The 12,659-nt window shown below is 30.5% G+C and overlaps 5 protein-coding genes across 5 annotated transcripts; 1 reads left to right on the top strand and 4 right to left on the bottom strand.

The window, feature by feature from the left end:
* Positions 1-6: 6 nt before the first annotated feature.
* Positions 7-4,039, bottom strand: LOC139092446 (R3H and coiled-coil domain-containing protein 1). Its single transcript, XM_070642853.1, has 10 exons — positions 3,711-4,039; positions 3,363-3,548; positions 3,111-3,250; positions 1,946-2,030; positions 1,291-1,881; positions 936-1,228; positions 793-877; positions 647-723; positions 505-579; positions 7-312 (listed from the first exon to the last, which is right to left on the bottom strand). Exons 1-10 carry the CDS (start codon positions 3,818-3,820, stop codon positions 263-265), a joined length of 1,692 nt encoding a protein of 563 aa, XP_070498954.1. The 5' UTR covers positions 3,821-4,039; the 3' UTR covers positions 7-262.
* Positions 4,040-4,457: 418 nt separating this feature from the next.
* LOC139092323 (uncharacterized) lies at positions 4,458-5,249 on the top strand. The gene has a single exon (XM_070642672.1). It carries the CDS (start codon positions 4,458-4,460, stop codon positions 5,247-5,249), a length of 792 nt encoding a protein of 263 aa, XP_070498773.1.
* On the bottom strand, positions 5,246-7,033 carry r-l (rudimentary-like). Its single transcript, XM_070642705.1, has 2 exons — positions 6,869-7,033; positions 5,246-6,772 (listed from the first exon to the last, which is right to left on the bottom strand). The coding sequence occupies exons 1-2, from the start codon at positions 6,927-6,929 to the stop codon at positions 5,406-5,408; spliced, it is 1,428 nt and encodes a 475-aa protein (XP_070498806.1). The 5' UTR covers positions 6,930-7,033; the 3' UTR covers positions 5,246-5,405.
* An 803-nt stretch (positions 7,034-7,836) lies between these two features.
* l(3)neo38 (lethal (3) neo38) lies at positions 7,837-11,426 on the bottom strand. The gene is made up of 4 exons (XM_070642710.1): positions 11,136-11,426; positions 10,044-10,963; positions 9,889-9,985; positions 7,837-9,829 (listed from the first exon to the last, which is right to left on the bottom strand). The coding sequence occupies exons 1-4, from the start codon at positions 11,296-11,298 to the stop codon at positions 9,684-9,686; spliced, it is 1,326 nt and encodes a 441-aa protein (XP_070498811.1). The 5' UTR covers positions 11,299-11,426; the 3' UTR covers positions 7,837-9,683.
* A 58-nt stretch (positions 11,427-11,484) lies between these two features.
* Mrm2 (Mitochondrial rRNA methyltransferase 2) lies at positions 11,485-12,374 on the bottom strand. The gene is made up of 3 exons (XM_070642712.1): positions 12,208-12,374; positions 12,057-12,148; positions 11,485-11,994 (listed from the first exon to the last, which is right to left on the bottom strand). Exons 1-3 carry the CDS (start codon positions 12,342-12,344, stop codon positions 11,528-11,530), a joined length of 696 nt encoding a protein of 231 aa, XP_070498813.1. The 5' UTR covers positions 12,345-12,374; the 3' UTR covers positions 11,485-11,527.
* Positions 12,375-12,659: the final 285 nt, after the last annotated feature.

The following is a 12,659-nucleotide window of genomic DNA, read 5'->3' on the forward strand; positions in this document are numbered from 1 at the left end:
CAACTCTGACTTTTTGCTTCAAATCTTATCATCTTTTTATCCTTCATCCTCTATGTCTCCATAAAATATTTAAGTTATAATCCAATGTGAATAGAAAAAAATATATTTAACATCTTAAGATAGCCACATTTGCACAGATTTGTTTTTTTCTTATTGAAATTAAAAGTTTCGTCTACGTCAAAAAATTAAAAAATTGTTTCAACATTCATAGAATTTGCATCTTATGGACGAAAATAATGGCAACGTATTACATCTATTGTAATCAATTATTCCACATTTCTTCTCGTGCTTTTGCTGCAAGTAATTTACGTTCTGGAATGGAAATGAGATTTAGTGGTTAGAATTCATTCACGTTTTTAACGGTTTTTTAAAATTTGAAATTTAACGGTTTTCAAAGTTTTGAATTTTATCAGTTTTTTGAAAAATTTAAATTTTTGAAAACCGCTAAAATTTTAATTTTTTTAAAAATTGCATTGGAAATAAAGCTAATAAGAATGCACAAACCTTTAGCTTCTCGGAGAACTCTTCTCTCATTTTCTCTCTCTTCACTTGTTGCTTTTATTCGTACACCAAGTGCACCTATAAATAGACACATGCAATCGCATTTATATCATCGTATATAAAAACATTAATCTTAATAACTTACCACTAACAAGTCGTTTCGCAAGTGCTGCACATGTTTCGGGTCTTTGTCGATAAGGTTGTAAGGAACTAGAAGATTTACTGTGGAACATAAAAGAATTAAATTTATGAATTATGTTGTAATTTTGATGTTGATAAGAAGTGCCTTACCGAGCTTTTGTACGTGACTCTGAAGTAGCTTCATTTAATGGTTTGACTTTTACGATCGGATGACTTGCAGTTAATACTTCGGCAGCTGTAATAAATTATATAAATATGCGATAAACGAAAAATTAATTAATGGTATGACTTACCAATTTTCGAACTGCTAAAAACAACCAGGCAATGAGTATCATCTACCCAAATTATGTTAAAGCCAGATTCTCTCGTATAAGGCGCAAATAAATTCATTAAATCTTGTGTACGAAACTCGACTGGGAAATTTGAGCACTCTAAAACATGTGGATATTCCTCGTCTCTTAATAGGTCAACATTTGAGTGATACGCTTTATAATCTGACTTCGGTTTCTCAATTTGAACTTTTCCTACAGCTTTTGTAATTTCCTCAACCATTTTTGGGTCCAAACAGTCGCCATTGTCATCAAATCTACAGGAAATAGAAACAAATTTAGTCAATTGGAACTAACTAAAGACTTTTATGGAACTTACAGCGTGTCCCAATCATCTTCATTATTATTCACAGCCTTATCAGAATTACCACTTGCGGTTTCAATCTCCAGTACATTTGAATTAAATGTCTGCTTTATAAGCTTCCGATTACTTCTGTTAATCTCTTGTGACGCTTTCATCAACTCCTTCTCATCTTTATCAATTTTATTGCTGTCTGCTTCATGGGTTATAATGAATGCTTTTTCGGTCTGATGGCGGCTAGTCATTGTGCAAAAATTATTAAGATTTTTCTGATCTTTTGTTATATCTTGAGACACGACAATTGACTTATCTTCACTAGAATTTTGGTTTAAAAGATCACAGTTTATTGATGATGATTGAGAGTGAATTGAATTTATCACAGTGCAGTCTAGAAATTGATTTTGAGTTGTTGTTGTTGTTGATTGATCGATGTCGTTAGATTCCTCTGAATTTGTGGATGTTGATGAACTGCTTTCGTCAATTGACTTTGACTTTTCAGACTTTTTTGTATGAGATTTTACTGTTGTGTTACTTGACGGTGGAGTTGTTTGACTTCGTTTTGCTCGTGGGACATAAAATGCACGTTCTGGACGCCTCGTACGAGAATGTCTGTGAAATTTTTTATTTGTTGTTCTTAATAATCTTTAATTAAAATGGAATTTAGCGCACATACTTTTTTGAATCGTCTGACAATGAACTTTTCTCAGATTTATAGGGTGTACTGTCTCTTTCTTCAATCGTTTGATGCGATACTATTGCTGTAAATGTGAAAAATTGAGAATAAACTTTGTCCATTGTGTAAATAAATACGTACGTAAAGTTACGTACGTAAAATTTTGAATTTTTTGACATTTTTTATTCAAATAATTTGAAGCCGTTAATTTTTAAATATTTCAAATCCGTTATTCCTCCCAGAATTTAAATTTAATTTGATTATTTTATTGCTTCGGAATTACGCCAACAATCTACATTTCCTCAACACCATTAATACGTCACAAGTAAACGACCTCTTAAGAAGTGCATGCTTGCAATTTTCTTTAATCTCAAACAAAAATCAGCTGATCGACACAATGACGGTAATACCCAAACAGACATTATTACATAAACCATTCATTCACGCTTATTATACGAATAAGAAGGAGTCATCACAACCGCATAACGAATATAATACTACTCTTTTCTTTCATTTCGGTTTCGTTGTACCTTTCAAACTTAATATTATGTGTCTGCTAGCTATTTTTTTTTTTTGTTTGTTATGTATGTATATTGTTGTTGGATAGATCAATCTTGCAAGTAGGTCAGCGTGTATTTTTCAACGCAATTAATCAAATTACCCCGAATAGCAAGTAATGTTTACAATTTTTTGTTTTGTGCGAAAAACAACATTAATTCTGACTTGCTTATCTTATCTATTTTTGCCTTAAAAACATATTTTGGACGTGATTAATTTAAAGGTTCTTAAACTCTTTACTTCCAATGAAATAATTTTCTATATGGCACAATGTACAGTTATGTCTAAGAAAAGGTTCTTGGCAACGATAAGTGACGCTGTGATAGATTTAAGGATAAAAAGCACAAAAAAATCCAGTACTAACTTGACTGCTTGAGCACAAAAACACGACTAACTCTCAAAAATTATTATTTTTTTCTTCTCTCATGTTGTTTATGCTTAAAACCAATACACGAGTAGCATATAATTTCATAATCACGTTGTTGCGCGAATGAGAATGTAAACAAAAAAATTATTAGAGCACTTTTTGGAAGGTGAATGAGTAATGGAGTGAAAGCAATCATAATAAATAATATTTCATAACCAGAATTTCCTAGCTACTTCTTACCATCAACGTTCTCTATTCCCATACTCTCTGTATTCGATCTATGATTTCGATGCTTGTCGTTGCTTACAACGTCGTTTGTTTTATATTTTGGCACGGAATTTCTAGCCACGTAAAGCCAATTAAATTCTGTTTCTTCTGAGCTGTGCGTAGAATAAATAAAAACAAGTTAATTACTTTATTTTACTCGTTAATATAATTAACAAGGAAGGTATTGATGCGTTAAATATAAATTGGCAGTTATGTTAAGCTTACCTTTTGTGGGATGAATTTGGATAAATAAGCAATTGATTACTATGGCACACAACTGTTCGTCTAAAGTCACCAATTCCAATTGAAAATGTTGATAGTCCACAATTTGTTAGTTCATTTGCTATAGAGTTGCAGACTTTGTGGATTAAAAATCTGTAGTAACTATTGACAGGTGGGAAAAGTAAGATACTGGAAGTATACGAATGAAACAAGAAATTGATATTTTTGTGCAATTTTTTCTTTCTTCTTCTTAGCTGATACTTGCTGCTCTTTTTGACAAGCTAGCGACCTTGCATTATCATCCTTGCATTTTTCTTCTTTGTACTCAACTGTACTCAACTATATATTTACCTGTTTTTTGTACAATTTGTAAAATAATTACGAATATCTCTATCGACTTTTAACACAAAATCATCATCCTGAGTTGTTAAATATCGAACACAATGGAAATTGTGAGACATTTAATTTTTAAAGAGATCCAAAAGGTTTAAAATTCAATATTATACACTTTTATATTCTTTTCCTTCTATTTTTGTACTCACTGACACTTTTAATGTTCTGGTCTCTTAATTTAGCTCACTTTAATTCACACAAATTGATTTTTCAATCGTCCTGTAATCACAAATTGCTTAATTTATTAATTTTTCTTCATGCCAAAAAAATAATACAAATAAGTGACGTTTTTACATGAATTGAACGCGATTCTGTATGTTATCATGGACATCCAATTTAAATTTTCAAAAATCGTTAAACATTTTGAATTCATTTTGAATGTTGTGCAATTTTTTAAATGGAAGCATTTATCGACTTCAAATTACTTTATGATCTTTAATACTACCTGAAAGCTCAACACCAAGAAGTTAATTTAATTGAATATTAGCCTACTTTGATAAATTTTGCAAAATTTGGTAAACAAAACAAATTCTATGACGTGAAGTTGACGTTAAATTTAACGATTGTTTTGTTTACAATCTTTAGAAAGTAAGTTTAATTAAAAATTGGAGTATTTATACTGCCACAAATCTAGGATATGATAAATAAACCTTAAATTGTTAAGTGCAACTAAAAACATTCAATAGAAACCATCAAGAAAGCAACATGAGTGGAGAGTGGCAAAAATCAACAGTTTTGGATCTAATAACAACTTACAAAGAAAATGAGAATTTGTATAATCCAAAGCATAAATTATACTATAACAAACAAGCACGTAATAAATCACTTGATAATATACTTGTGTCCGTCCGAAGAACAAAAAGTGATGTGACTATAAATGAGATTGTGAAGAAGATTCAGATCCTGAGAACACAGTTTGGACAGGAAATGAACAAAATTGAGAAATCTAAAGTGCTTGGAGAGGAATTGATATATGTGCCAAAAATATGGTGGTTCAAGAGTCTAGAATTCATCTCAAAATACCAGAAAATGAGAACCAAGCCATCAACTCCTTCGTCCGTCAAGTTAGAACAGAAAGCAGATAATAGTTACAGTGACAATAATGATATAGACACAATATTTGAACTAGTCGAGACCAATGAAGACATAAATGAGGATCTTGACAACACATATGATGGCCAAGATGACACAAATAAGGCAAAGAAGCGACGAATAGAAATTTCCACAAAAAACGAAAGTTTACAGCCTAGAACTATCGAGTACATAATCAACGAGGAAACATCAGAATTCATTCCAACGAACGATGTACTTAATGAAACCAGAGGATCTGAACATAAAGTATTTGACAGCAAGAAGTTTAAGCGAAAAAGTAAGGCATTTGGAATCTACGTTGGATGTCTAATGAGAGACTTAAATGATGATAAGCTGTTCTATGAAGCACAGAATGAGATCCTTAAAGTAATTGAAAGAATGACACAAAAAATGGTACAAAATTGATCTTGGCAAAAATAATAAAAAATTTATTAAACAAAAAATAATTCAATAATCTTTTCAATGAGACATTCAGTTCAAATCAGGTCCATGCTTTGCTTTTACATGTCATGTAAAATATGCAAAGCATGGATCCCCAAAAATATGTAAAGATATAGGAATTTAATTGATATTTAAACGACTCTCGTAGGCTGTCCATAAACGGTCACGATAAGTCTTGGCAACTTCAACTGGATTTTTACTTTCGATGATCCCACGTCCAACAACAGCGATATCAGCTCCCTTATCATTGATCACATACTCAGGTGTATTATATTTTTGGCCCAAATTATCACCACTTTCATCCAATTTACATCCAGGACTTAATTGAATCAATCCAGCATCAGTAATCAAATTTGGACTTTGTGCGACAATTCCAGCTACTATGTCTGAGTAATCCTTAATCATATCCATTGTTTGGCCACTGTATTCTTTGGATAGTAAATTACCTTCACTTGACATTTCAGCCAATATGAAGATTCCCAATTGATTCTTATCATTCATAACTGCTTTAAGTCCTTTCAAAACTCCATTTCCAGGCAATGAATGAGCAGTCACAAGATCAGTCCATTCAGATATTTTATAAATGCCCTTACTGAACTGCAATGAAACTGTATTGCCAATATCAGCAAATTTACGATCTTCCATCAACATAAAATTGTGCTTCTCGGCAAGTCCTTTGAGTGACTTAATAAAATCATCATTAAAATCCTCAATGATATCTACATGAGTCTTGAGTACACAAATGTATGGTCCCAATGATTCAGCCAAGTTGAGAATTTCTTCAGTCTTTGTGACGTCAGCAGCTAAGCACAAATTCGTCTTTTTTAGTTCCATTATTTTGAATAATGTCTTGGCAGCTTCATTCTTTGCAATGTCAGCACGTTTAGTGAAACTCATTTGTAAGCGTGAAATTTTAGGCTTGCTGGTTTCAATCGGTTTGGAGATATAATCATTTAAAGTTTTAGCCAATTCCTCGTTAATCTTGTTCTCGTCTTTTAATATACTAATCAAATAAGGTAAAGTAAATAGGGAATGCATTTTAATTCCATTTTTATCAAGATGTTGAGAACCGCCTTGTTGTCTATCCACAACAACAATTGCATCCTCAACAACTAAGCCTTCATTTCTCAAATCCTTTGTTGTTTCCAATATACTTGATCCAGTAGTAACAACATCTTCAATTATTAAGCATGTTTCTTCTGACTGGAACTTGCCTTCAATTAATTTCTTCGTGCCGTAACTTTTAGCTTCTTTTCTACGAATTAACATTGGCTGACGCATTTTAACTGACAACAATGTTGCCAATGGAAGTGCTGTATATGGAACGCCACAAAGTTGATCACACTGGATGTCCTTCTCTTCAATAAACTTATAGATACAGTCAGTCAATTTTTGCATGACATCTGGATATGATATGATGACACGAAGATCGAAGTAAACAGGACTAATTTCACCAGACTTTAGCGTGTAAGATCCAAACTTAAATGCTTAAAAACAAGAAATGAAATTTGAGTATTATAAGAAGCCATGATGATAAACAAAGCAGGCCGCAAAATGTGAAAAATAAGTAAATTGGAATTTACCAGATATTTGATACAGTCTCAATGCCAATTCCTTCTTATCCTTTTCTAATGACGAAACCATCTTGAATGTCTGCCTTATTCTTTAAATATAGATAGTAGAATAAGATTAATTAATGAGAATCTTCACTCGCGGCTTTTTTTCTGTCGAAAATTTAGTGTTGCCTGATTTTGAGTTAGCAAAAGTTTTGATCGAGTAGATTTTTATGTGTTTGTCCAGAGTGTCTGGGATTTAAAAATATTGAGATTAACTTACGGATTAAGTGATGATCGATGGACAAGCTGCTGAATTAACCTGTTAATCCATGAATTATAGATCAATCGGCTCTAAAAAATTAAAATTTTTGAAAACCGTTGAAAATTTAAATTTTTGAAAAGTGTGAAATTCAAAATTTTGAAAACCGTTGAAAATTTGAACTTTCAAAACAGTTGAATTTTATTTTGAATTTTTAAAATCCGTTAAAAATTTAACTTTTACAAATTAGTTAAAATTCAAATTTTGATAGGCGTTTGAGTTAAAAATTCAAGGAAAACGAAGAAATTTAAGAATAAATCTCAATTGACAGGTTGATGATGCGCTGTCTACAGCCTCAAATGTCAATAATCATGACTCTTATGCTGACTGTTTTCAAATAAAAGTACTTGTAATTAAAAAACGTTAAAATTATTATTTTTCTTCAAGCAAAAAATTTATTTGGTATAAAAATACTGTGAGAATTAATGATAAAACCTGTTATGTTATCATAGTTTTTTTTTGTTTATGTTTGACTAATAATACACGGATAAATAGATAATAATATGAATTGTATACGAAATTAAGCTTTTAAGCAACGTTCAAGAATATATCAAGAATAATAAAATAAAATTTAATTAAATTAAAAATTAATTTAAAATAAGTCAATGAATATGAATGGAGAAATCATATTTCCCAAAAAACACTTAATAATGTTTAATAAAATATGTTGAATATATTCGAATATATATGAAATGACTGTGGTATGGTAGATGATCCTTAAATTTAAGTATTATTAATAATATTATTAAAGTTTTTTTTTTTTTCATTTTTTTTGTTAGGAGGACGATGATAAAGTTATTGAGTATCAAAATATTAATAATATTATTTGGTTCTGTCTCAAAACTATTTAAAAAATGTTCGATTAGCAGGTAGGTAATTTGTATACAATATAGTCATTAATTTCATCATTTTTTGTCTGATTACTGTTTCCACATTATTATTTTTTTTCGATTTTCGATAATGATTTTTCTTATTATTTTTTTGTACACTTAAATAAAAATAAAAAGACTTTACGATTTAATTTCGATTGTTCTCTTTTGTTTAGTTTAGTTATTCATTCTTGTTACTTTAGATTTGTACTTCGGGAGTGAACAGCTTGTTTAATCCAACATCATATCATCTCAATCAGTATTTTTTTTTTGTGCATTATGACTTGTTCACAATCCTCCTGAGTTTCCTATTCATTTATTTATTTATTATAATCCTTATGCGTTAATATCTATTTATTATTAATATTATTGTAATAATGACTAGGTAGATAGTCTTTACCTTAATGTCTATCAAAAAAAAAATGTTCTCCTTAAATGTTAATCGACATTCAAAAATCAAGAAATTAAAAAATTGCACGTTGACGCGGTAAAATCAAAAACCACATAAAAAATTTTTTATATCCTCAATTATTATTAGTATTTTTTTTTTTGTTGTAAATAATATAGTATATAGTTCCTTATAAAAAGTTTCTCGCAATATTTTCATGTTAATACTAAGCAATATAATTTTTTCGTTTAAAAGTTAATTCTTTTTTTTTGTATAAGTTATCATAATATATGTGGTAAATTTATTTATTTATGTTTTTTTGGTTTTGCAAAGTCTTCAAATTATACTTGGATAAGCATTTTTTTGTTTTTTTTGGTGCATTTTCCCATGAAACTCTTCCACTTTTGAATTTATATGGCTGGAATGTGAGATCTGGGTATGATTTTTTTTAAGGCTCCTGATTTTTTACCGTTACAGAAAAATTTAAAATAAAATATTCCGAATACCCCTTTTTTTGAATTTTTGGAAAACGTTAAAAATTTTGAATTTTCAAAAATTCATTAAATTTTCGAATTTTTGAAAACCGTTAAATTTATAAATTTTTAAAAATTGTCAAAAATTTCAAATTTTTGATAACCGTTAAGTTGCTTGATTTTTTGACTACCGTTACGTTTTTTGAATTTTTGAAAACCGTTAAAAATTCACAATAAAATGTTAAGTCTTAATTCACTGATTGTTTCATGGAAAATGCAATAGAGTCGCCAATAGCGATTGTTTACACTAGTTTTGATAAAGAACTTTTGGTTCCATTCTTTTCATTATGCCGAATCTGTTGCAAGATAATCATTTTAAAAAAATTCCATTCCAATTTAAACTATATAATACCTAAGTGACTAAAAATTATTTGCTGATTAAAAATCCTTTTTGTAGACAAGTACGATAAATAGTATACATAAATACTTTGTATTATCAAATAAATAAAAATTATTTCAGAGGAAATTAAATAAAAATAAATATCACAACTTAAAATTCTCATTTAAAAAATGACTTTGAGTGACTAGAACGACTAGTTCATTAAATATTGCAATAATGTTTTGCATAAAGGAAACTGACATTAAAATTCCGAAAGTAAGGAGAGATTCATTAATTAAAAAAAAAAATTATTCAATCACCATCTAAAAAACACGTGTCAAACCTTACTGTCTATAGAAAAAAACCCACTGTGTCAATTTTTACGATCTACCAAAAGTCCTTGAACGAATTTCCTCAGGACGACGTATTGTGTAAAATATGTCCCGTATGTTGAGGATTTACAGTCCCATTTCCATTATTTTGTGCGCTCATCTCCGACTTGACCCGTCTAGCAATGTGCGAACGTGTATGCTTCCTCAAGTGATCTTTCCGATAGAAACCTGTGGATCATTATCATATTAATCACTGCTAACAAGTGGATAGAGAATCAATAACATACCTTTTCCGCATTCACTGCAGACATGCTTCTTCTCGCCACTGTGGATAACATAATGTAATGTTAATTGCTCCTTTCGTTTGAATGTCTTCATACAAATCTAAATAAAGGAACAACAAGTCAGTATAATCATCAAATAATAGCATTAATTGACTTACATTGCATGCATGTGGCCTATCTGGTATGTGGCTAAGTTTATGTCGCGTGAGGTGATCCTTTCGCTTAAGTGCCGCACTACAAATGTCGCATTTGAAACGTCTCTCAACGGCATGTTGTACAACATGTTGTTCGACAAGATCACGTTCAGGCAGGGCCATTTGACATTCTGGACAGCAATAAAGAATGGTTCCATCAAGTGCTGTCTTCTCACGAATCTCACCTGGTTTTGGTCGTGGCTTTCTCTCCTTTGGTGGCTTCTTCTTCTTTGGCTTCTTTTCAGTGCTTGCCTGCTTATTTGACTTTTTGCGCTCTTTCTTTATTTTTGTACCGGTCGTCGTTGTCGGTGTTGTTGTCGATATATTTCCATTATTACCGATCTGTACCATAGTGGGGCTTTTCATATTAAGTCCAGTTCCAGTTCCGTTTTGATTGTGACTTAAGAGCATCGAATTATGATTTGGAATGTTAATGCTGGAAGAATGATGATGATCCATGTTATTGTCATTTCCATTAATGAAACTATGATGTTGATGATGATTTAAATGATGTTGATTAACCATAGAAGCAACATTTGATATTAAATTCGATCCAACAGAGTTTTTTAGACCAAGTAAATCACTCCCTGTATTTAAAAGACTGCTCATATTATTTGCACTCGTATTTACAGCAGACGATTCCTTCTTAATACTCTCCGAATATTTTAAAATATGTTGGATCGATATAGGCAACGTAGCTGATAATAAATGTGACGAATAGTCAGCTCCATTCGATGGATTCCATGATTGATTCATACTATGAAACGGCAATACCTCATCACGTTCCATTTTTGATGTGAGTGCTTTTGACTTAACATCTCTATCGTAATCATGATTTTGTGGTTGATATAAATTCTGTCCATAATGTATTGTTGAACTCGATACTATTGGGAGGAAATTAAAAGGAAATGATGATAATTAAAATCATTGTGAGTCATTAGAGAAATGTTAAGAAATGAAAAATCAATAATCGCCATTTTAGAAAAAAACCGGAATTTTCCATTTTCCTCAACACAAATTTTTTCTTCTTATTTTACACAATAACATGCTTCTTACCTGATTGTGGTGATGGATTTGAGGTAGTTTGCGAATTAATTAAATTTTGATTGGAGTAACGGATCTGATGATTATCATTGAAATTAGTGGAAAATTGATGATTTTCATTTTGATGATTGAACTTATGCAAATGAAAATTTCCACTTGAGAATGAGAAATTCATGTTTATAATGATGTAATGGATATATAAACTTAAATTTTCAACACTTAATATGATAAAATAAAATTAATTCATTATAAGTGAAAATTTTCTTTTAATTATTTTCCTCTCTTTTCCAATTATCCTTGCGACGTTGCCAACTTTCACTAAACAAACAAAAAAAAATTCAAATATTTTTTGACTGTTGCATAAAATTTCAGCATAAACTATACAGCATAAATATTCTTTATTCCTATTTTGACTTAAATCCTCTAGCTAATATAAACATTTCAGCACTATCTGATCGTGATGCGTCTGGCTTGACATACCGGCATGTTTCATAATATTCTTTGACAGCATTAACATACTTTGCTAACTCTCCATTACTCCATACTTTAACTAACATTGTATTTGCTTGTAGATACTTTGAAAATTGAAAAACTGATGTAACTAAGTCCATTATATTATCCTGATCTAGTGATTTGATACCACTAGAGTTTGGTGCCATGTCAGACAATATTGTTGTGACTTTCCTTCCTTCTAATGTCTTTAAAATTTTCTCTTTTGCCGACTGTGTTGTGAAATCTGTATTGCCGAAAAATGTAACACCTTCTAATGGATATATCTGCTGCTTATCGATTCCAATAAGAAATCCTTTTCCTTTTGTCTTGTCTCGTCCATCAGAATTGATTGCTCTAATGCATACTTGACTCCAACTTCCTGTTAGAAAATCATAAAATCCAGCATAAATTTTGAATCTCTTGAAGTACGTTAAATTTTACCTGGTGCACAGCCAACATCAATCACTGTATCTCCTGGATTCAATAACTTATACTTCTGATTCATTTCTATCAGCTTAAATGATGATCGGCATCTAAAGATTACAACAAATTGAGTAACAAACTTGAATATTTAAGGAACATTTTAATTTACCTGTAATTCTCCATCCTAGCTTTCTCGACATATGGATCCTTGAACTGCCTTATGAGCCATTCCTGTGATGCTTTCTTCCTGCCTTTCAAACTAAGCGGTAACTTACTGTAAAATCTTAAATTCAAAGATTTGTTCATTTCTGTCCAAAAATAATGTTTAGTAAACAATGCGTGATTCCCTTGTGTGAAAATTGTACAAAAAGGTATTCAGTTATGTTATAAAAAAGCGTTAAACGTGGCTAATGGATTAAATCGAAAATCAATTATTAATGTGAATGAAAGGGATTCGTACTTCATTTTAATGAAATCGAATTTTTGAATTTAATTAAAATTAAATTTCTTCTTTGATCAAAATGACTTAAACACAGCCTAGTACGTTTAAATTGAATTCAAATTTTATACTTCATAGGCAGTTCATATGAAAATTCTCTAAGTAAATGAAGTTTCTCGATT

The sequence above is a fragment of the Chironomus tepperi genome, unplaced genomic scaffold, assembly GCF_022539635.2.
Source record: "Chironomus tepperi strain 1889 unplaced genomic scaffold, CSIRO-AGI_Ctep_v1 contig_298, whole genome shotgun sequence".
Classification (NCBI taxonomy): domain Eukaryota; kingdom Metazoa; phylum Arthropoda; class Insecta; order Diptera; family Chironomidae; genus Chironomus; species Chironomus tepperi.